The sequence below is a fragment of the Kryptolebias marmoratus genome, linkage group LG5 (genome assembly GCF_001649575.2).
Source record: "Kryptolebias marmoratus isolate JLee-2015 linkage group LG5, ASM164957v2, whole genome shotgun sequence".
Lineage (NCBI taxonomy): Eukaryota > Metazoa > Chordata > Actinopteri > Cyprinodontiformes > Rivulidae > Kryptolebias > Kryptolebias marmoratus.
This window is the reverse complement of record NC_051434.1, coordinates 17,964,394-17,985,765: the sequence shown is the minus strand read 5'-3', so window position 1 is coordinate 17,985,765 and position 21,372 is coordinate 17,964,394. Positions and strand designations below refer to the sequence as shown.

Here is a 21,372-nt window from a genome sequence, read left to right as displayed (position 1 = left end):
ATCAAAAAGTATGCATTTGTCTCTTTTTTTCTATCTTGTGTCTCTTACTGCCATAGGACTCATTTACCCTAGATTTCACACAGTAACAGTTTGAGGCTTACTTTTTGCTCTGCATTTTCCTGTGTCATTTAGGACTGCTGTCAGGGAGTGAGAAACACAGGTGTGTGGTTACCATGGTGACTGTTATGCCACTGGCTTGGCTCTTTTCAACATTTATATACAGTTTATACATCATACCGTTTTGTCATCTTATTTTAATACACAAGTAAGTCCCAAATTACTAAGAAAGTTGATTTATGTTAAAATAAAAACGTATATCAACGCGTGACACCCCTCAAAACTTAATCATAAACGTTTTACTTTAGTATTAAATTAATCTACCATGACAGGATCATTATCTGATCTGTAATTGTCAAACCTTCGAGGTTGTTATGGTCGGAGTTGCCGGCAGAGGGCGCAGCGATGCTGACGCTTTTGAAACAGGAAGTACGTCATCTTCCTTTTCCGCCGCGACTCCGGCGCCTGACACACGAGTGTTTCTTTCTGTGGGGCGAAGCAAATATACCGGATTATCTGGCAACAGCATGGTAGGTTTATTTTTTTATTGTTTGGGGAAATGTTTTCCTCTCAGTCCAGTTTTGTTTAACCTCGTTTTCACACTGCATGTGTTAGCGCCAGTACTGCGTCTTCGGCTAACGTTAGCTTAGCCTTTAAATTAACTGAACTGTCGTACATGTTGGCCGTATTTAGGTTTAAAAAAGGATGTTTTTTTAGCCCGTGTCACTTGGTAGCTTGTATCCAGATGGGTCAACCGTATGTAATATTTGCTCCAGTAAAATAAATAAATAAATGAACCAGAACAGTCTTAAAAGGTGAAACTGTTATCTTTTTGTTCCCAGAAACCCATCTTGCTCCAGGGCCACGAGAGGTCCATCACTCAGATAAAGTACAACAGAGAAGGAGACCTGCTCTTCTCTGTAGCTAAGGACACAGTAAGTCGATGCTGTCTGTTCAGCAGGAGTTTGGGTGGATGTTGCCTCCTTCTAACCCTCTCCCTGTTCTTCTACAGGTCGCCAATGTGTGGTACTCTGTGAACGGGGAGCGGCTCGGTACCTACAATGGGCACACGGGAGCTGTGTGGTGTGTCGACTGCGACTGTATCTTCCATCAGGAGACCGCCCGTGCACTCAGACTGTGTTTGACTTTGTAAAACTGTTATTAGGCCTTTCGTGTAAGTGTTTGCAAATGGTTCCTTAACTCGCTCTGTCTCAGGGGACACGAAGAACGTATTAACAGGGTCAGCAGACAACAGCTGTCGACTGTGGGACTGCGAGACCGGTAAGTAAAACCACGTTCGGTACAAACCTAAAGAGCTTTTCCCCAAAAAACTGCAGTTGGCAGCTTTCTAATGCTTACATCAGGTCGCTGAAGTGAGTTTCTATGTATGAGTTATAAATAATTCTATAATAAAAAATATCTTACCTGTTAGGGACGGCTTCTTGAACAACCTCAGGTTAGAGGAATAGTTAACATTGGACAAAACTGATGAGCACAGCCAAGACCGAAGCTCCAAAATGTCCCAGCACTTCATGCAGGATTCAGGATTCTGCCAATTTAATCATGAAATACAGAACTGATGGATTTAAATATTAGTATTTACACAACCTGCTGTGAAGTTAGGGGCTGTTTTATATTACCTCAAAATCCACTTGGGAAGTGGGTCCACTTAACCTGGATTGACAAGCTTAAAACGACTTGAATAGACCAGCTTCTTTTGTAGAGTTTGCCGTCTTAAAACAAATCCAGTCTTCTAAATTTAGGAGCAGTTCATTTGAACCGATTATACCAGAGGTAGGTAGTCCTGGTCCTAGAGGGCCACTATCCTGCATGTTTTCCTTGTTTCCCTGCTCCAACACACCTGATTCAGTGATTAAATCACCTCTTCATGTTCTGCAGAAGCCTGTTAATCAGCCATTGATTCAAATTAGGTGTGTTGGAGCAGAGAAAAAAGTAAAACATGCAGGATGGTGGCCCTTGAGGGACAGGATGGCACACCCCTGGATTACACTGTTGCTTTGGCAGAAATTCCTGCCGGATGTGAACCCTGCTGCTAAATCTTACAGCTAATGTTGCTATTTATGCTTGAAAATAACCATCCGTTTTCTGTACTCGCATTCCTCTGCGTGTGGGTGAAGAGGCGAGGTACAACAGGGCTGAAAATATCCCTGTAATATGGAAGTGACAGCACTGTGTCGGTTACCGTTCCATCCCTTCCTGATGCCAGAGCAGCCTTTTCAAGCCTTCTGTGTGTTTCTGCAGGCAAACAGCTGGCTCTGCTCAACACCAACTCTGCTGTCAGGACGTGCGGCTTCGACTTCAGCGGCAACATCATCATGTTCTCCACAGACAAGCAGATGGGTTACCAGTGCTTCCTGAACTTCTTTGACCTGAGGGATCCACAGCAGATAGGTACACACACACACACACATTTGTTTTCATCAGTGACCTAAAGAACAGATTTTTTTTAACAGATATAATGCCTAATAACTAAAATCCTCAATGACTGGAGTTGGAATTCAAAGAAACGGTGGTTGTAAATCTCTGCTCAAAGTAGCCATTAGCCATCAGAATTTAGGCTCTTTCGTCAAACAGTTCCGCAAAATGGGCACACAGACCAGCCCCGTCCTTTAGGGCGCCTCTGATCGTTCATAAAACACAGATGGATCCGCCGCCGTCCCGCACAGACGTGAGCGCTCAGAAACGAAGTGAGCAGGGAGGAACCAAAAGAGGCGCGGAACAAAAATCAGCTGCTTTTACGTGTTGCTCAACGTCCGCTGGGCAACGTTTCTCCCAACATGGCGGATGAGCTCAGTGTGTCGATTCTGTTTGCGTTCAACAAAATATTTCAAGTAAATACAGAACTGCTGCCATATGTCTTCCTTGTGCTTTAAAATGCAGCTGAAAGCCACAGGGGTTTTGAAGAAGAAAGGTGTACCGTCGCCTCAGTTTGCCATCGTTTAAACGCTTTTAAAAAAAATACAGTGGAGTTTTCCTCCAGAATGAATCTGTACTTTGTTGTTTTGGTATTTAACTCCAGCAGCTGAGTGGTTGCAGAAAGCGTACGTCATCACTTCGTCACATTATTCAGCTGCAAAGTCGGCCTACCTTTTCACACGTCGACCTTTTCGGCTGTTATTACCTCGCTTGGTGCAGAGGAGCAGCAGGGGGTGGGTTGGCTTCCACCCCGCCTCCTCGGCGCCTGCTCACATTCTGCCCTGCTGCCTGTTCTGGTTTTTAAATGCACCATCCGTGCTGAGCATGATAGCTCCTAAAAACCACAAGGTACCCAATGGGAGAAAACCTCAGCAGAGCAGCAGCCGTGTCAGCTTTAACAAGTAGATTCGTTGGCAGGGTTGATAACAAACCTCAAACTTAACTTCATTTTCTCTTAATATAATAATTTGATATGATGTAGTCTTTCAGTAATATACTTAACTCTCCTGAAGCCCTCGAAAGAGAAAGAGGTAGAGAAGCCCTTGTAACTTTGAGTCGATTGGAGTTAATTTGACTATATATGTACGTATTTAGTTGTGTTATTGTATCTGCAGAGGACAACCAGCCCTACCAGTCCATACCCTGCAACGAGCACAAGATAACTAGCGCTGTGTGGGGACCCCTGGGAGAGTTTGTCAACGCTGGGCACGAGAACGGAGAGATCAACCAGTTCAGTGCAAAGGTATGACGCCTACATGTGGGCATGAAATACACTGCAGGCCCTGATGCTAAATGTTGAAATCTAAAGGTGCAGGCAACACCTAGAACGGGGTGTTACATTCGCGGTGGCTGTTATTAGAAAAACCAAATATCTGTTGTTTGATGGCTCTAACCAACCTGTTGTTGCTATGATCAGTCCGGAGAAATCCTGAAGAAGGCCAAGGAGCACACCAAGCAGATCAATGACATGCAGACGTCAGTGGATCTCACCATGTTCATCAGCGCCTCCAAGGATAACACGGCCAAAGTAAGAGACCGACCAAAACCATTTGTTTTTGACAACCATCAGTCAGATTTTGTTTCTAAAAGTCTGCAGTTAAATCTGCCTCTACGCACGTGGTCCAATTTGTTCACTCGGTCATTGATGAACTGTTTACTGACTGCTCAGTGTCTCCCTCTTTAGTTGTTCGACTCCTCTTCCCTGGATCACATCAAGACATTTAAGACTGAGAGACCCGTCAACTCAGCGGCCATCTCCCCCATAATGGATCACGTAAGTTGCACGTCCCACAGCGCAGCACACACACTTTGCCTCGATCCCGCCACTGACCTTAAACGCTTTGCTCAGGTGGTGATGGGAGGTGGACAGGAAGCCATGGAAGTCACGACTACATCCACCAGGATCGGCAAGTTTGAGGCCAGGTGAGTTAAACATAAGTTTAAAGTCAGAGTGAGCTTCGTGATTTGATAGAACATTGGGGAAGAGTCTGTGAGATAGATTTGTTGTGCCAACCTGTGTTCTTTTGCTGCTTCCAGGTTCTTCCATGCTGCCTATGAGGAGGAGTTTGGCAGGGTCAAAGGTCATTTTGGCCCCATCAACTGTGTGGCCTTCCATCCAGACGGCAAGAGGTAGTGTGGCTGTAATTCTAACACACCTAAAAACCGACTCTTGTTGAGATTGCTTAAAGGAAACACTCGGCTGTTTTGTGTAGAAGTTGTAAAGAATTAAAGCTTCTTGATTTATTTCAGTTTGGATGAAAAGAGTTTACATCTGACAGGACTGATGAACTAATGGCTAGTCTGAACATGGCTGTCAATTCTGCATTGTATGGTTTGGGACCAGCAGCAGCGAGCTGTAGCACTCCCAGGGGAGACCTCCAGCAGGAGTTATATGATGTTTCTGTCAAAATAATAATAATAATAATAGAGGTTTAGATCTGTGGTTTGCGTGAACTGCTGTGAAACTGTAGAGATTGGATGTTTCGTACGACAACAGGAGTCCCCGCTTTGGTCTTAAAACGGCCCCAAACTTTGAGATGTCACAGTGGTCCCCGTAAAAACACTTTTACGCCCAGTTCCATGTTGCATTTCAGAATTATTTGAGCAGAAATATATTCCTGCTGCCATTTACATTTTGTAAATAACCACAAAACTGACATTCACATAAATTGTGACATTTTTAAGATTGGTGTTTTGACTAGTTGTATTTCTACAACTTAAATAATACCTTTATACAAAACTCATCTCTATTTCCTGAATGTGTAACATTGCTTTCCTCCTCTGTCCTCAGTTACAGCAGTGGAGGAGAAGACGGATACGTGAGGATTCATTACTTCGACCCACATTATTTTGACTTTGAGCTGGAGGCGTAAACAGTCCAACGATCACCTGCTAACAGTTGTTGAATTTGGTGTGTAAAGTGCTAATTATTTTAAAATAAAGACAAAACATGGTCAAGAAAGGGATTGTCTGCATCTTTGTACCCTCTAAGTTGTAAAGTAGACTTTAGTTCTGAAATGTATTTAAATTAATAAATGATCTGAGGTTTTTTTGTGTTGAATATTTGTAAAAATGATTCACTGTAACAGAAAATAGCCTTAATTTTACTTCCTCATATAGAATATTTCTTTGGAGTCCGAGTTCAATTTGGGGCCAGAAACTAAAAATCCTGATGGCTAACACTAAAAGGAAATAAGTCAAAAGTGGACCTTATGTTTTTGTTTGTTTTTATTAACAAAGATACGATAATGGACGCTTCACAAGGATATAACAGCCACAGGTCGAGGGCCACGTCGGTTTACCCCACTTGTGTATTCAATGGTACAAAATCTCTAAAATAAGTCATTTACTCACCAACATCAGCCTCAGGAGAGGTTCACACATTCATACAGGAACATAAAAACACAAAGCAGATGTTCAGAAGAAGATTGGCTAAAGGAACCGACTATTCATGATTTAAAAATAACTTAGAGTCCAGATTGGGGAGAGGGGGGGGACTTAAAAGTGTGTACATGCTGAAGGCCAGATGAGTCTAAGCATGCATTTACTGATGAATTAACAGGAGGGATTTTGTATCATAAATAGGCGTTTAAAAAAAATAAAACCTAAGAGGGAAGCCTTTTTGCATTTGACCAACTGCAGCCCCGCAGACAGGTTTAAATCTGAGATGCCAGCATGGGAACAGCAACAATCTGATTTTTTTTTTATTTCTTTTAACATGCCTGATTCACACAAATGCTCACAGGGATTAAGCGCCAGGTGGGTGGGATTTAACAACTGGAGGGGCGGGGCTTAATTTTTACCACGCTAAAAACCACTGATCAGATACTGCTACAGTTGTGCAATCCCCCTGTTTTCACCTGATACTTGAACTGGGAACATGGTGCCAATCAGGTTTGTCAGTAGGAACACAGTAAAACAGGAATCAAAAGGTCCTCTTGGGTTGCAGGAGGAGGAGGAGGAGGGGGGATGAAGGACAACCGTACAGCCACGTCTCCTTCCACCCAACTTCAAGTGGTCTTCATCTCTTCTTTTGGTCTGAAAGACAGTTGAAACATCAAACTACAGGAGGAGGGAGACAAGATATCAGCAATAAAAGCAGCTGGAGTTACATGGAATAATGAGGAGATATTTTTCTCACCAAAGGAGATTTTAACTATTTGAAGAAATAAAAAAAAACATCTTGTGCCACAAACTCAGCTGAGTGGCCTCAGTCCTGATTTAAAAATATTGATATGGCTTTCAGATTTCCAAAGGCTAAATATTCACACACTAACAAAAAGTTTACATTCTGAATATATATTCATGTTTTCTCAATATATACGAATGAGACCGTTTTAAGACTCAGTTTCTTTTGTCTACCTTTACCATTTTATTTACAGTTTCTAATAAAACCATTTCATCGGGGAATCAGAGCAGCCTAAAGTCGAACAGCTACAAACATTTGACCCTAAAGTTAAAAAGGGAAATTCCCACAGATTCCAGCTGTGCTCTGAAGCGTCCGAGTCATGAAAACTAAGGTCTGACTGAGGTGGACATTAGAGTGAAACTCCTCTGCGTGTTTTTTCATCATTGTTAAAAGTAGCTCACGTTTATGAACACAGATTAAGCAGCTGCGTGGAGAACAAAGAGGAACGGGACAGTCTGATTCTTACCCTGACGTATCCATCTTCTCTTCCTCTTTGTCTTCTTCTTTCACTTCTAAAAAGCAAACAGGAGGAGTTATTATAGCAAACCTTTAAATTCATTTTTCTGTTGTTTTTTTTATGTGAGTGCAGCAAACTCGCCTTTCTTTTCTTCTCCTTCTTTCTCTTCCTCCTTCTTTAATCGTTTGGCCTTTTTGTGGTTTGAGGCATTCCTGCGGCCTCCCCCCTGCCCCTCGGCCTCATCCTCAGAGTCTGAAAACTCCTCCTCGCAGGCTATCCTCTTGTCGTGGGCACGGACTGAAACACACAGTTTATTATCAACTCTTCACCAAAAGCTGGACATCCTCACATTTTTTACCACAACGTTTTAATTCTGTGTACTAAAGTAAAAAAAAAAAAAAAAAGTCTCTTACTAGAGATGCGCTTGTCAGGGTCTTCCTCATCTTCGTCCCCACTGTCCGGGTGAGGAGCGTCCTCTGGGATGGCCTGCATCTGGACGCCGGGAGCGTGAGGCAGCATGCGGAGGTTTTCAAAGAGCCGCTGTTTGATCTTCTCCAGGTACTCGTTGGTGTTCTGGTTGGTCATGTTGGAGGGGCTGATGTGCAGCTTGAAATCGGGGCCGAAGTACTCAAAGTAATCGTTGTAGGGCAGCTCGTTGGGGATGGAGCAGTCCAAGGCCACGGCAGTCTCGAAGGTCCAGCAACGGGCCACGTTGCGGATGGTGTATCCTCCTCCGCCCAGCATCAGCAGAGGCAAGTTGAAGCTTTTAATGTACTCCACGCACTTGGCGTGGCCTTTTGGAAAGCACAACATACACGAGTTAAGTTTTCGGTCTTATTGAAGCAATCGTTTTCTTTGGCGTGTTTCGATACCTTTGATGGTGAGGTTGAAGCAGCCCAGCCTGTCTCCAGAAAGAGAATCCGCTCCACATTGCAGAACCACAGCACTCGGCTGGTACATCTCCATCACTTTCGCCATGATCTAAGACAAACACACACACGGAGTCAGAAAATAGGCCGCCAAAGCTACTGGTGGATATTGCCATGCAAAAAGGGAACTTACGGGCTTGAAAATGGCTTCATAAGACTCATCATCAATGCCGTCTCTAAGAGGGTAGTTCACAGCATAGTACTTGCCCTTTCCTGCTCCAATGTCCTGCACACAAAGGTCATGTTATTAGAATAATACCCCCGTTTTCTGTAATACAATCTTGTTTTATTGAAGAGCAGCACGCACCCTCAGGTCTCCAGTGCCAGGAAAGTACTCCCCATATTTGTGGAAAGAGACAGTCATGACCCTGTCTGTGGTGTAAAAGGCCTCCTCTACTCCATCACCATGGTGGATGTCGATGTCTATGTACAACACCCTCTGGTGGTATCTGGAAAATCCATAAGATACATTGTATTGAGGTAAGATCCATGTTCTGCATGCTGATAGTTAGGATGAAACCTAAACGGGTACAAAACTTGTCCCATTAAAATGGCTCAGTCCTACTAAAACCTAAAAGCAGCGGTGGTGCTCGGCTTACTTGAGGAGCTCCAGGATGGCGAGGACGATGTCGTTGACGTAGCAGAAACCAGAGGCTTCGGACTTCTTGGCGTGGTGGAGTCCACCAGCCCAGTTGATCGCGATGTCTGTCTGCTGCTTGTTCAGCTTCACGGCTCCAGCTTCAGGAAAAACAAAGACAGACATTAAATAGACTAAAGCATGCAAACTTGCCATGCCTGTGTGGTCTACAGGACTTTATTGGTAAAGACAAAATGGTCCACACGTTTAGTTTGTGTGCCTTTCACATAAAGACTGGCTATAAAGCCATCATGAGTGACGCTACTGAGTCACAAACACACTACTTTTATTTCATTCACACAACTCTGAACCAAACTACATTATTTGATCACTATGCTGGCTCTTTTCTCATTTTATCTGCATACATTGCATGGTACAGCAATGTAATTTAGTCGTTTTAGTCAAGAATATGCTATATTTCCCCCTATTGTATTTAAAATTCCTGATAAGAGCCAACCCATGATATTCTATATTCTAGATTTATTGCTGTTATTCCCATAAAATCCCTTCAATTCTCATTGAAAGCTTCCAACTATGAAAATTCCCAGAACTTCACAACCCTAGTTTTGAAAAAGTGATCTCTAAGTAAATCTAGGACCAACACCAAGATACAGCAAAGACCCGTCACGTTCCATCTGATTTTATACATCATAATGAGGTCTTGATCCAGTGTGAAGGGGGTTTTAGGGTCAGTTTGAATAGGAGAGGGGCTGGACATGGACCTGGAGACTGTCAGATTGGCCGTTCCACGCAGGAAGTAAATCACAGATTCTTCCCCACCGATGGTTAACTGATCAGTTTGTTCGGTGAAGACAGTGTACCAGGAGGATTGGGTGAAAACACAGTAGCAACAACATACCTACAGAGCCACCTGTTGAGAGCTGACAAAACTCAAACAGTCCATCGAACACTGGACAGTCCTCGCCGACGTTAACTGTAAGACAACAGCAAAGATGTCGTCAGCGTGACAGAAGACGAAGGAAGCCAGGACGCGCCGTTAGAGAGCGAGCGGGACGCACATCTCTGCATCTGCTTGCTGTACTCAGACATGTTGTCTGGGCGGATGGACCTCAGGAACTTGATGTAGTCGTCACTGTGGTACTTTGTCATCTCCTCAGCACTGGCTTTCTGTGGTCTCTGAAATTACAAAAAAAAAAGCAACATAAAATAATGAAACTTCCCCCATAATAAAAAAAAAAACCCTCAATGTTTTGAATGTCCCCATGACTGAGCCACTTGTTTTCAATAATAGTTCTTTTCCATTATATATGCTCTTCAGGAGGAGGAAAACGAGCCAAAAGAAGGAAATAGTTGAACTAATTTCTCCATCTCCTCCTGTGCCTCCCTCCCTGCAGGGAAAGAGACCATGAGGGTCGAATTATCTTCTAAACTCAACGATCTGATGGGATGGGATATTTTTATGAACTCCTCATAAAGTAGTGATGGGAATTACACCCCCCCCCCCCTTTTTCTGGGATCTGGACCATTTGGTTCTGGTTCTTTCGGGAGCCACAACGCCCGCCACAATCGTAAAGAGCTTTATGTTGCCCGTCAAATTTACCGCACTGAACTGAGCTGTGGTAACCGTTGCACACGTTCCATCACACACGTTTACTCTTTACTGGGCCGATGTGAAACATGTACCACAGTTAATACGCTTACTCAAACAGGTGATCAACAAACCCCAACATCTATTACTATTAATGGTTATTATAGAGGCTTACTTCTTATTTTTCATGCTGAAAATGCACACTTTGAGACTCAAATCCTCACATTTCCTGACCCCAAATTAAATGTAAATCATACTAAATTAGCACAGTGGTGCAGGTTTGTTATCTGTTTGCTAATGTAAGTTTTTTTTTCCCCTTTACATTTTTTTTATTTGCTTCACAATGCATTTGGTAAGGACAAGTAACTACTGCAAGAGTTTTTGTTGTATATCAACTTTTGAAAAACTATTCAATATAAGTTGTTTCTTTTTTTGCCAAGAAAAGATCAGAATTTTACAAATTCCCATCACTCACACATGCAAAATTTACAACATTTATACATACTTTTATAGTTATTTAAGTCTTCATGCCTGAGCCCTGTATAGGCTTGTCAGCTGAAATGATTCAAGTTTGTTGCCATTACCAGATAAAGAAATAATCTGCTTTCCTTATTTTAATTTCTGGAAGTTGACAACCCTCAAAGTGACTTTTTTTAATGTCTGCACATTTGAACAACTTTTAGAAACTGTAAATTTTATTTTTTAGAAAATGCAATAAGTATCAGAGTCTAGAAACCTTTGTTTTTCCTCACTTTCTTTTGTCTCCTCATACTTGGAGATCTTGAAAATGCCGAAAACAAATTCCAGACTTCTTAAGTCTATGTTTTTGTTAACCTTGTGAAAATGTTTATTCATTTGAACACAAGGAGATGGGTGAAATAAACACATAATTTTTCTACATGAACTGTAACTATTGTCTGCTTTGAATTAATGGTGGCAAATGTTTACATCAAGGTGACTGACTACTTTAATTCAATAGGTCACATCCTAAAGAGAAAAGCTGCACATCTGGGTGAAGTCATTTTGTCTTCATGGCTAAAGAAACAGAATAAATCTAAATGAGTTTGAGATATTCTTTAATCCCACAACTTCAACAGCTTTTGACAGCCAGTCAATGTCACTAATATCAGAAGAGCCAAGACGAGTAAAACGTCAAACGTGTGAGGTTTGCATTGATGGACGTGACTCACGTAGATTTCCATTTTCCTGTAGAGTCCATAGTTCAGGAGGAGGTTGTGTGTCATGCGGATTCTGTGGGGTTTCATGGGATGGCCTTGACCGTAATAGTAGTTTCCCACATCACCTGTAGGACAAAATAAACAATTTATAAGAGCTTAATATTGTAGCAAAAGACAACATCCCACCAAACTCCATTCAAAATGTGCCCAATTTACCCATACCAGATATGCACAAACTAGGATGAATCATTCTTGCACTAATCTTTGTTATTAATACTGTTAATAATATTAATACTCCATTAAAATCTAACATGTAAAGTTTGCACTGCACCTACAATTACTCTTGTGCATTAGACAATAAGAAGCAGGAAGTAAATCATATGTTTAATCTGGTTTGCTTCAATTCATAACAACTTGAAAAGGTAAAATAATGCAATTTTAAAAAGTGAGCTACTTAGGCTTCGGTGTAGTATTTTAGCAAAATGAAATTTAATATTCATGTGAATTGAGTTACTCTGAATAAAAGGCAAAAGTATGTTGTATATATAAATTGTGTAAGAGTATATGAGTATTGTCTTATCGAGTTCTTTCGCCATATTAATGAAGTGGAGACCGGTGCATCTTTCACCACTTCTCGGAAGTTATTAGCAAGTTCGGAAGAACACAGTGTGGCCATCACCGGCTAGCTCCGTGGTTTCTCTGCGCTCCTACGGTGACTATATTAGCCCTTTGTGTTTAAACACGACCAGATATATGCTGCGGTAATTTCAGAAAATACACAATTCGTTAATGAATGGAATTTGAAAGTGAGCGGCAGACCAAACGCTCCGTGCACATTCGGGCTAACAGCTAACTTAGCAATCCATGCAGCTAAAACAAGCTAGTTAACCCGTCCAACAAGCTAACGTTAGCTCTTCCGCCGGCTCGTCGTATTTGCACGCCTAAAAGCGTCAAACGCGGAGAAATCCCGGAACTTCTACGCGCCTCGGCGGCCCCTTGAAGAGTCAGAGAAAATTATGCGCCTGAATTTTTTTTTTTACCGTCATAGTAGTAGCAAACTTTTTTCTTTGTTCCTTGAGACAGCGCCATTTTACACCAGTTACCCCACCGGGTTCGTTGCTCGCCGGTTTCTGTGCGGCGGCGGGGTGGAAGTGGTGCCGAGCTCGCGACAACCAATCACATGGGCCGCGCCGCCCGACTGGGAGGAGCCGGTGAGCAAACCGAGGAGCCCCGAGTCTCCAACCTCGAGCAGCACAACTGTCCGTTTGATAATTAGCTAACAAATTAGCACAGTTAGCTTTAAAAAAAAATCACATTTCAGCTGCTTATAAGCTATTCTTAGGGCAGTAAGTCGGAGATATACATTCACTGTTTGCTCATTATTGTCTTATGAAATGACACTAAGGCTCTTTTTTTCTGTTTGTTTATTTTTAGGTCAGTATATCTCTTTTATATAAATATAAGCTTGTGTACTAGTCATTGCAAATGAGATAAGGAAGCCTCTATGAATTAAGGAAGCTATTGACACTGTATTTTAATCCATACTACGTAAATAACAGAGCTGTCCATTTAGCAGCTTTTTTCTTTTTGTTTCTCCCACAGACTCCTTTTTACTAGTGAGCACAGAGCCAGCCTTTCTGTTTTAAGACAGCAGAAATCCACTTTGTTTTCAGCCCCGCTCTTACTAGCCGTGAGCTTATTAGTCCTGTTTCTCCAAACAGAGGTTGTTCCAGAATCTATCTACAATAACACATATATCAGTGTCTTACCTGTAGATAGATACACAGCTGCATCTATCTACAGGTAAGACACTGATTGCTGAAAACCTCTTCAAAGAACCCCAACGCTGAAATGGCTGGAATATCCTTTCAAAAAAAGGGCAGCTTTGAAAAGTTGTTTTGAAAAAAGTTGCACATCTGCGGTGAAGCTAACCATAACTTGAAAAGTGAAAAAAATAAATGCATACTGAAATTAAAGGCCTCACAAACTGCCTGCAGCCTTTCAGTTTTAAACTGAGATTCTGTTTGGGACAAACATTCAAAATAATGCTATGTGCAATCTCATGTTATGTTGAGAGATGTCAATAACTAACCGGCTGTAGATATATATCCAATGATCATGTTCAGGAAGTTTCATCAAAATCAAACCAATGGTTGCTGAGATATTTTGCTAACAGACAAACACGGTTGACTCCGACAGTTAATGCTAAGGTTTTAAGCAATGAGTTGCACGAAGAGTACGTGTCGTGTCTGACTCTCAGCTACTACCACGCCGACATTTTGCTCGATATCTGTAAAACTGACTGATTTGTGGCGCCTTTTGTGTTTTGTAAGGTCAGTTGGCCGTGGCGGCCATCTTGAATTGGGTTGGCTCTAAAAGTTGATCGGTTGTAGGCGTGCGTCTGGTGATTGTTTCCTGAAAGTTTCACCGAAATCCAGGTCAAGTCAAGTCAGCACACGGCAATTCAAAGTGCTTTACGTGATAAAATCGAAATTAAAAAGTCATAAAAACAACATACAGTCTCCAAACGAGACACCAGTACACGTCCATTTATTGTGGTTCAAAAGTAACTCTAAACAGGTGCGGTTTTAGCCTTGATTTAAAGGAACTCAGTGTTTCAGATGTTTTACAGTTTTCAGGAAGTTTGTTCCAAATTTGTGGTCTATAGAAGCTGAAAGCTGCTTCTGCATGTTTGGTTCTGGTTCTGGGGATGCAGAGTACACCAGAATCCATCCAGCACTTTGTGACATATTTTGCTAACAGACAGACGCGAAAAACATCATTGCCCACTTTTGCCTCTCAGCGGCGGGGGATAAATAGAATATAATTCTTTTAAAAGGTACAATTTCTCAAAGGACTCAATTCTTTGTGCCAATAAACAGATCCAGGTTCTGACCAACAGGTGGCAGTGGAAGCTCGTTCGTGTGTGTGTGTGTGTGTGTGATGTGTGTGTCCTGTATCTGCAGACACGTTGTTTTCACCGCTGACTGGGAAATGAAACATCCATTAAGTGACCTGTCACAACATCAGGAGTTCTGTAAATGAAACAACCAGGAGGGGGGGAGGAGGAGGAGGGCACGGTGCACTAAAACCAGACAAACGTGCACAAACGGCGCCGAGCTGTCGACTGGGAGCTCCGGCTTCAGTAATTCAGATGTGTGCATGAAGGCGACTCTGATCCTACACACACTCACACACACATCATGTGAACTGGGTCAGTCCAGTGTGAGCCGGGCTGCTGTGTGCAGAGGTTCATTTATTTTTCTGGATGCCGCCCGCCCGCCTCCAAAATGGAACCAAACCAACGCTGTGGAGGCGAATCAGAGATGGAGCTGACACCGTCAGTGTGGAAACAAAGCTGTTTTTTTTATTTCATAGCAAATTGTGACTCTTTTTTTTTTTTTTTTTTTTAGGGGGGTGGAGGTTCTTTTGCACTTATTACCTGAAGTGTTATCTATAAAAGAAACTAACACACCTACATTGGTTTAAAAAAAAAGAAACTTGATTTTTCTCGTCCGCCACAGAAGGGCGATAATGTTTATGCCGTATCTGTGTGTGCGTCCCGGGAACTCACTGCACGGATTTCAATGAAACTCTCAGAAAGGAGTCGCTGGATCTTGGTCTACAGCTGATTTGGTTTTGGAGTCAACCCGATTCAAGATGGCTGCCACAGCAACACGATCTCAGCAAACACAAAAATGGCTATAACTCAGTCAATTTTACAGATATTGAGCTAAAATCTGGTGTGGTAGTAGCTGAGATTGAGCCCCAACTTATACTCAGAGCTCGAACAGATCAAGCTAGGTCTGTGTTTAAATCTTTGCCATTAACTGTTGGAGTCAGCTGTGTCTGTCTGTTAGCAAAATATCTTATGAATCATTGAATGTGTTTCAGTGAAACCTTCGGAAAGTAATCACTGGGTTGACATTTACAACTGAATAACCTTTGGAGTCAGCCCAATTCAAGATGGCTGCCACAGCTAATCGATTATTAGCCAACACCAAAATGGCTATAACTCAGTAAATTTTACAGCTATTGAGCAAAGATTTGGCGTGATAGTAGCTGAGAATAATTCACAACATGTACTCCAAGCAATAAAAGATAGTCTGAGGTGTTGCCATATCACATAAGATTGTGGATAATGTTGTTTTCAAGATTTGGACAAAATGGCTATACAGTAACTCTCATGTTAAGTCTGAAACTCTGGCATGAAAGGCAGCGGGTGATCTGCATTCCTTCAAGCAATGCTAGGTCTTTAATTGTGTTTATGTGTGTTGCCTTCTCACCCCTCTGTTAGTGGAGCCAGATGATCACGTTTCCTGAATTTGGTTCTGGTGGAGGTCTCTTCCTGTCAAAATGGAGTTCTTCTCCCTGCCGGTGAAAGTTACAAATGACATGGCCTCAAACGTTGGATTTGTGTCTTTGCTTGTCCTGGTTGATTTCACTGCTGCTTTTTTTTAGCACATTTTGAATCCTGTTTTGGCCTTTTCTGTGGAAAAAGTAATTAATATCTTACCTGTTGTGGATATAAAGCTTAAAGCAGCTCCATTCTCTAAAAATTCGCAGCAGTCGTGCAAATGTTATTTCATCTGTGGAGTTTTTTGCCTTCCGTGGCGGTTTACGTGGAATTCTGTGGTTATTTCCAAATACAGATAGCAGCAGCAGTTAGCTGTAGCGCCTCCCAGCGTGGCCTGGGGGTCATTTCCTGTAGGAATTTCAGATTATTTCAGCCAAAATAATTTGTGTAATGTGACACCAACATAATGGTTTTTAATAATAACGTCTGCATGAACCGCTGTGAGCTTTTAAAGATCGGAGTTGCTTTAAGACGGCAGCGGTTTGGAAATGGATCTGTTCGGATCGTATCGACGAGCCGATAACGGCTTGTCTGAGCAGACCCACTTTTAAAGTGCGGACTGATTGCAATTTCAATCTTCTAATTTTTATAGCGGTTCACACAAACGCTATTATTTAAACCTTTACATCAGTGTCAGTTTGCCAATCCATGGTTATTTCAGCCAAAATATGATAACATTTACGTCAGATTTGACTCCAGTCGCCACCAGAAGTGCTACATCTTGCTGCTGCTGTAAGGTTTGATTGTTCACATGTACTGCAAAGGTGACGGCGAGAGAAAAGTCGATGAAATAGCATTTCCGTGAACCTCTATATAAATTTTAAAGATCAAAGCTGTTTTAAGACGGCAGAAATCTGTTAGGGTTAGCCAATAGCTTGGCAAAGGTAGACGATGATTTTGCCTTTATCTCATGAACCACTGGACAGATTTTAGTTAAACTTTCAGGAAAGCATCAGTGGAGGTACCTTTACAACGGATTAACTATTGGAGCTACCCTAATTCCAGATGGCCATCAACATTAGCCAACACAAGTGACTGTATCGCAGTCAGTTTTAAAGATATTAAGCCAGAAAGCTGATTTATTAGTAGCTGAGTGCGACATTTTGCAGTAACGCATAAAATTGTGCATAACGAGATTATGAAAGTTTGACCAAAACAGCTAGAACTTTGTTGTTCCTCCACATAAGACGATCTTAGTCTAAAACTCTGAAATGTGAAGAGGTGGGCGATATGTATGTTGACGAATCCTAGGGCTGGTGGATATATTTGTTCAAGATAATAGGAAATTTCCGCCGTTCACCAAAATTAGCGATGGTGTTCCTCAGGGTTTGGTGTTTGGAACCCTTCATTCAAGCTCTCAGTGGGTAAAATTATTTACAGTATGAATACCTCCTGAACATGGTACAAAATGAATATTTCATTCTTATTTGTCTAACAGCATGCTAATAAATATTGAACGTATTTAGTAGCAAATACTGCACGAGTTATGGGATGTGAATAAATCCGGCTGTGGCTATTTTCAGGGCGCTGGTGGTGGTAAAATACGAGAAATTTTCGAGTTTGTCTAAAAATACTTTTCTCTTTAAAGATAAAGATGCATTCATCTTTTAAATTTATTTTCTCTCTTTTGTTAGAATTAACTAAAGAGCAGATTCTACTAAAGACGAGGCTTTACGATATTGTAAACCATCAGCTACCAGTGAAAATGAGTTCTGAAGCAGCCTTAAAACAAAAATACTTTTATTATTGCAAGGGATTTTTTAGTTTATTCTACAATTTTATATATAAAAAAACCCCGCAACAGTGCCCTTTTATTTGAAGGCTTTATCGCAGAAGGGCAAGTGTGCCACGCGACGGAAATAACCAGTAAGACACATAAACAGGCAGGTAACCAACATTTATTTACTATTATCAACTTTACAATAAAACCAGTAACATCTGTCAACATTAGCAAAATAAAGAACAGAAATCAATTCAATGTATTTACAGAGACAAAGCAGATTCAGGCTCACACACGACAGATAAACAACTCTGCTTCATATCAAACCGCAACAGTGAACATAGCAAGCTTAAGTGTTCTTTTTTTTTTCCTCCATAGTAAGGTAAAAATCAAAATTGTCTATTCTTCTTTTCTTTTAACAAACGAGACATAGCTTCTCTGAATCTTTAAGATGGTTCTCTATAATACACCACAAAATACTTCAAATTTGGGTTAAAATATAGGAATGTAAAAAGTTGACAAGTCTCTTAATTTTGATTTTATGTTTTTTTTTTTTTTTTGTTGTTTTTTTGTTTTTGTTTTTGTTTTGTATTAACAGTCATTTCAAGTGGTGGTGGTGTCCCAGTATCTCATCTAGCAATCAGTCCTTCAGCGAGGAGGCATCTTCCTCTGAGGATCTTTTAGGGGGGAAACGATGCCTCGGCTCCATCCTCCTCCACCCGTCCCTTCACTCGGCTCCACTTCAATGGTGTCAGTAGTTGGCGTTCTAGCTGGTCAAATCCAATTTCCACTCAGCGACCAACCCGCTGCCTAAACCTCAGTCCAGATGTCGAGCAGTAACCAGGGAAGTGATCTAGTGAATCTAGTCTGTCGTCTTGTTATCATGACGAAAAGTGGCACGTCAAAGGAGTCTTTCACATACATGTGTATATATTTACATATACATATATCCATATACATATGTATACATATACACATATATATAAATATATATATATTCTTTTTAATTTTCTCTCTCGTTCTTGAAAAACAGTTCCCCACAGTTCATTGTGAGCTGACGATACAATCACTCTTTCTTTTCAGAGGGAGCGGGGGTTGAGTTGCTCTCCTCTGTCGGTTGGGTGGCCTCGGGGGCTGGAGCAGCTGCCTCCTTGGCCTCCTCCTTGGGTGCCTCCTCCTTAGCGGCCCCCTCCTCTGCCTTGGGAGTCTCAGCTGCAGCGGCAGCCTCCTCCTTCACCTCCTCCTTCTTCTCCTCCGCGGGAGCGGCAGCTCCGTTCTCGGCGGGCTTCTCCTCAGAGGGGGCAGGGGTGGCGGCGGTGGCCGCCTCCTCCTTCACGGCTTCGCCCTTCTTGCTCTTCTTCAGGTTGAGCTTGAAGTTGAAGGTCTTCTTCAGGGAGAACTTCTTCTTCTTCTTCTTGGGGGTTTCCTTCGCGGCGGGTTCACCTTGAGGCTTGGCAGCCTCCCCATCAGCAGCAGGCGCAGGCTCAATGGCGTCGCCTCCCGCCCCGGCTTCGGGCTCCTTGGCGGCCTCGGCTGAGCCATTGGTCGCAGCAGCATCTCCGTCAGGCTTTGTGGAGACATCACCGTTGGTTTTTACATGTCCATTCTCCTAAAGGTGGGAAGATTAAAAAAAATGTTTTACTCTGTAGGAATAAAAACACATCTTCTCACATAAAAACCAAACAAAAAAAAGAACTACGTCTGTTATTTGCCATTCCTTATTAAAATATCTTCACCCTCATTAATTAACCACCGTGCCAAGGCGACGCCTTGCAGTACCCCAATCTGCCGATAGGCGGCGGTGGCGCATCACAGACCGAAGGGGAACCAGACAGACATCGACTCAACAAAGACAAGGCTGGGGCTCTCGATAGAAGAATAAAAACACATCAACTGAATATTACAATTTACTTACGATTTAAAAAATATATATAACAACAATAACAACAAAAAAAGCAAGCAGCCGGATCACAAATGTTCATCTCTTATCGTTCAAAACTGAAGTTAATTAATCTGATAACTGTGTGGCCAAAGTAAGGGTGGTAATAAAATGACATCTTGGACTAAATGTGACTCACCCCATATAATATTTTGGAAAGTCCCGTTTTTATAAAGTAGTCTGGCTTTACAGGGAGCAGTAGTAGGCTGCCTACGTGCACCGAAGCTACCCCCCAACCCCTCCATCTCTCCCCCTTTATCAAACAAACACGNGGGGGTGCGTCAGTCGCTGATAAACAGAGTCCTTTTACACCTGTATAATCGAGGTGAGGCTGCTGGCGTCAAAGTCAGGGTGGTAATTTGTTGGGTTTTTAGGGGGCGCCCCGAAACCGAGACACCAGCAGGAGACAAGAGACAAGAGCCCCACCTGACCCGCTCACTTCATCCACATACAAAAAATACAATAAAATAAAATTGAAAAAACGGGGTTTCGTGTGAGAAATTCAACTTCTACCAGCAGCTACAAGTGTCCCGTCGAGCCGCGAGCCAGCCGCACGGTGACCCACCTGTCCGTTGGTTTTGACAGCCGCAGCATCGGCGGCGGCGGCGTTCGCCTCCGCGGTCACTTCTGCCTTGGATGACTGGGATCCCATTGTCTTCGGCGGTGTCTTCTAAAGCAAATTAAAAAGAAAAACTAAAAAGGCGGTGGTTTAAATTAATCCAACCCCAGGGCGAGTTAGGTATCCAGCGGTAAATCGACAAAAGTGAGGCTTTTTTTGTTGCTTTGTCAATTAATTTTTTTCTTCCCGACAGCCGCGACGTCCCCTCCGTCGGTCCTGTGATATATCTCACCACCACGGCAGAGACAGACCCTCTAAAGTCAATGCTGCGCGTATCTAACGCTTCAACGTCCAACAGGCTGCGGGCCCCGCCCATGGGCGGAGACTACTCGGTCCTGACCAATCAACGCTTAGTATGGGAGGTGCTTTGGCACATTTCTACCAATCACCCCTGACTCTTTAATTATCTCCGCCCAACCACAAGACCCCCAGCAGTGAAACCAGTTTAGATCATATGTAGAGAAAAAAAAACGTCATGACTAAAATATAATAATATTATAAATATAATATAATGATAATATCTCCCTGTGGTTGTAGTGTCTGCTAATTATTACCTTCAGGTTTACAGTTAAAGATCATTTCAGAAATAATTACCAAACTTGAGACATCATACTTCTAAGTTCAGTCCACCTGAATGATTGTCAGTTTAAATACTTGTGTAACTGAAAATTAATCAAGAGAAGTGTGATGAGCATCAAGGAGTTTAACTCTGGTGGGTGTATTTGCTGTTACGGTCTGTTGACTCTACATGAAAAACAATAAACAAGCTATAAATAAAAGGTTGTCCTACCAATTGTTCGCTTTTATTTGGTCCTATAGATTGTTTTATTTGAGTTATCATAAGTGTAAAGTGTCAAAAACAATTAGATAAGCTCGTTCTAATTGTCCGCAGCTCAAGTTAATGTACTTGGCAGAGGCAGATTTAGTCGTTTTGAGGCCCAAGGCAAACAAAATGTATGAGGTTTTCCACTTTCCTTCCTTCTTATTTTCAACTCAAGGCTTATTAAAAGATCTACTTCCGCTCCAGAATCAAAAACTCAGATGTCTCATTACTGTATTGTAGGTATTCTGTTCTATTGTAGCCTAACGTAGTCTATAAATGGGATTCTTCACAATAGTGGTTACCAGCTGCAACAGGAAGTTTATTTGTATTAGTGTAAGCAATGCTAACACAAATGCTCTTGCACGCAGTATCGTCTTGTAGCTCCTATGGTTTGTGTTGTCAGTGGCGAAAGTAAAAAGGCTTTTTACCTTTGATGGTTCTTTCATTTCATTTCCTTTTCTTTTGTTTTTTTCTTTTGTTTA

The 21,372-nt window shown here is 42.1% G+C and overlaps 3 protein-coding genes across 3 annotated transcripts; 1 reads left to right on the top strand and 2 right to left on the bottom strand.

The window, feature by feature from the left end:
• Window positions 1–416: 416 nt before the first annotated feature.
• Window positions 417–5,455, top strand: eif3i (eukaryotic translation initiation factor 3, subunit I). Its single transcript, XM_017421032.3, has 11 exons — window positions 417–587; window positions 900–992; window positions 1,070–1,157; window positions 1,273–1,338; window positions 2,320–2,469; window positions 3,609–3,736; window positions 3,911–4,021; window positions 4,178–4,267; window positions 4,343–4,416; window positions 4,531–4,623; window positions 5,285–5,455. Exons 1-11 carry the CDS (start codon window positions 432–434, stop codon window positions 5,364–5,366), a joined length of 1,131 nt encoding a protein of 376 aa, XP_017276521.2. The 5' UTR covers window positions 417–431; the 3' UTR covers window positions 5,367–5,455.
• A 251-nt stretch (window positions 5,456–5,706) lies between these two features.
• Window positions 5,707–12,624, bottom strand: LOC108238745 (probable histone deacetylase 1-B). The gene is made up of 12 exons (XM_017421031.3): window positions 12,473–12,624; window positions 11,445–11,557; window positions 9,725–9,842; window positions 9,565–9,639; window positions 8,668–8,806; window positions 8,376–8,517; window positions 8,202–8,294; window positions 8,012–8,120; window positions 7,553–7,933; window positions 7,281–7,436; window positions 7,149–7,194; window positions 5,707–6,531 (listed from the first exon to the last, which is right to left on the bottom strand). Exons 1-12 carry the CDS (start codon window positions 12,519–12,521, stop codon window positions 6,504–6,506), a joined length of 1,449 nt encoding a protein of 482 aa, XP_017276520.1. The 5' UTR covers window positions 12,522–12,624; the 3' UTR covers window positions 5,707–6,503.
• A 5,047-nt stretch (window positions 12,625–17,671) lies between these two features.
• Window positions 17,672–20,340, bottom strand: marcksl1b (MARCKS-like 1b). Its single transcript, XM_017420939.3, has 2 exons — window positions 20,014–20,340; window positions 17,672–19,118 (listed from the first exon to the last, which is right to left on the bottom strand). Exons 1-2 carry the CDS (start codon window positions 20,098–20,100, stop codon window positions 18,576–18,578), a joined length of 630 nt encoding a protein of 209 aa, XP_017276428.1. The 5' UTR covers window positions 20,101–20,340; the 3' UTR covers window positions 17,672–18,575.
• Between the last annotated feature and the right edge of the window lie 1,032 nt (window positions 20,341–21,372).

Coding starts and splice junctions, on each gene's coding strand:
- eif3i (XM_017421032.3), top strand. CDS start 432: ATGGTCGGAGTTGCCGGCAGAGGGCGCAGCGATGCTGACGCTTTTGAA. Junction 1,339..2,319: donor ACTGTGGGACTGCGAGACCG/GTAAGTAAAACC, acceptor GTGTTTCTGCAG/GCAAACAGCTGGCTCTGCTC. Junction 4,022..4,177: donor CCAAGGATAACACGGCCAAA/GTAAGAGACCGA, acceptor CTCCCTCTTTAG/TTGTTCGACTCCTCTTCCCT.
- marcksl1b (XM_017420939.3), bottom strand. CDS start 20,100: ATGGGATCCCAGTCATCCAAGGCAGAAGTGACCGCGGAGGCGAACGCC. Junction 19,119..20,013: donor CTGTCAAAACCAACGGACAG/GTGGGTCACCGT, acceptor TCCCACCTTTAG/GAGAATGGACATGTAAAAAC.
- LOC108238745 (XM_017421031.3), bottom strand. CDS start 12,521: ATGGCGCTGTCTCAAGGAACAAAGAAAAAAGTTTGCTACTACTATGAC. Junction 9,640..9,724: donor CAGCAAGCAGATGCAGAGAT/GTGCGTCCCGCT, acceptor GTTGTCTTACAG/TTAACGTCGGCGAGGACTGT. Junction 8,121..8,201: donor ATGAAGCCATTTTCAAGCCC/GTAAGTTCCCTT, acceptor TGTTTGTCTTAG/ATCATGGCGAAAGTGATGGA.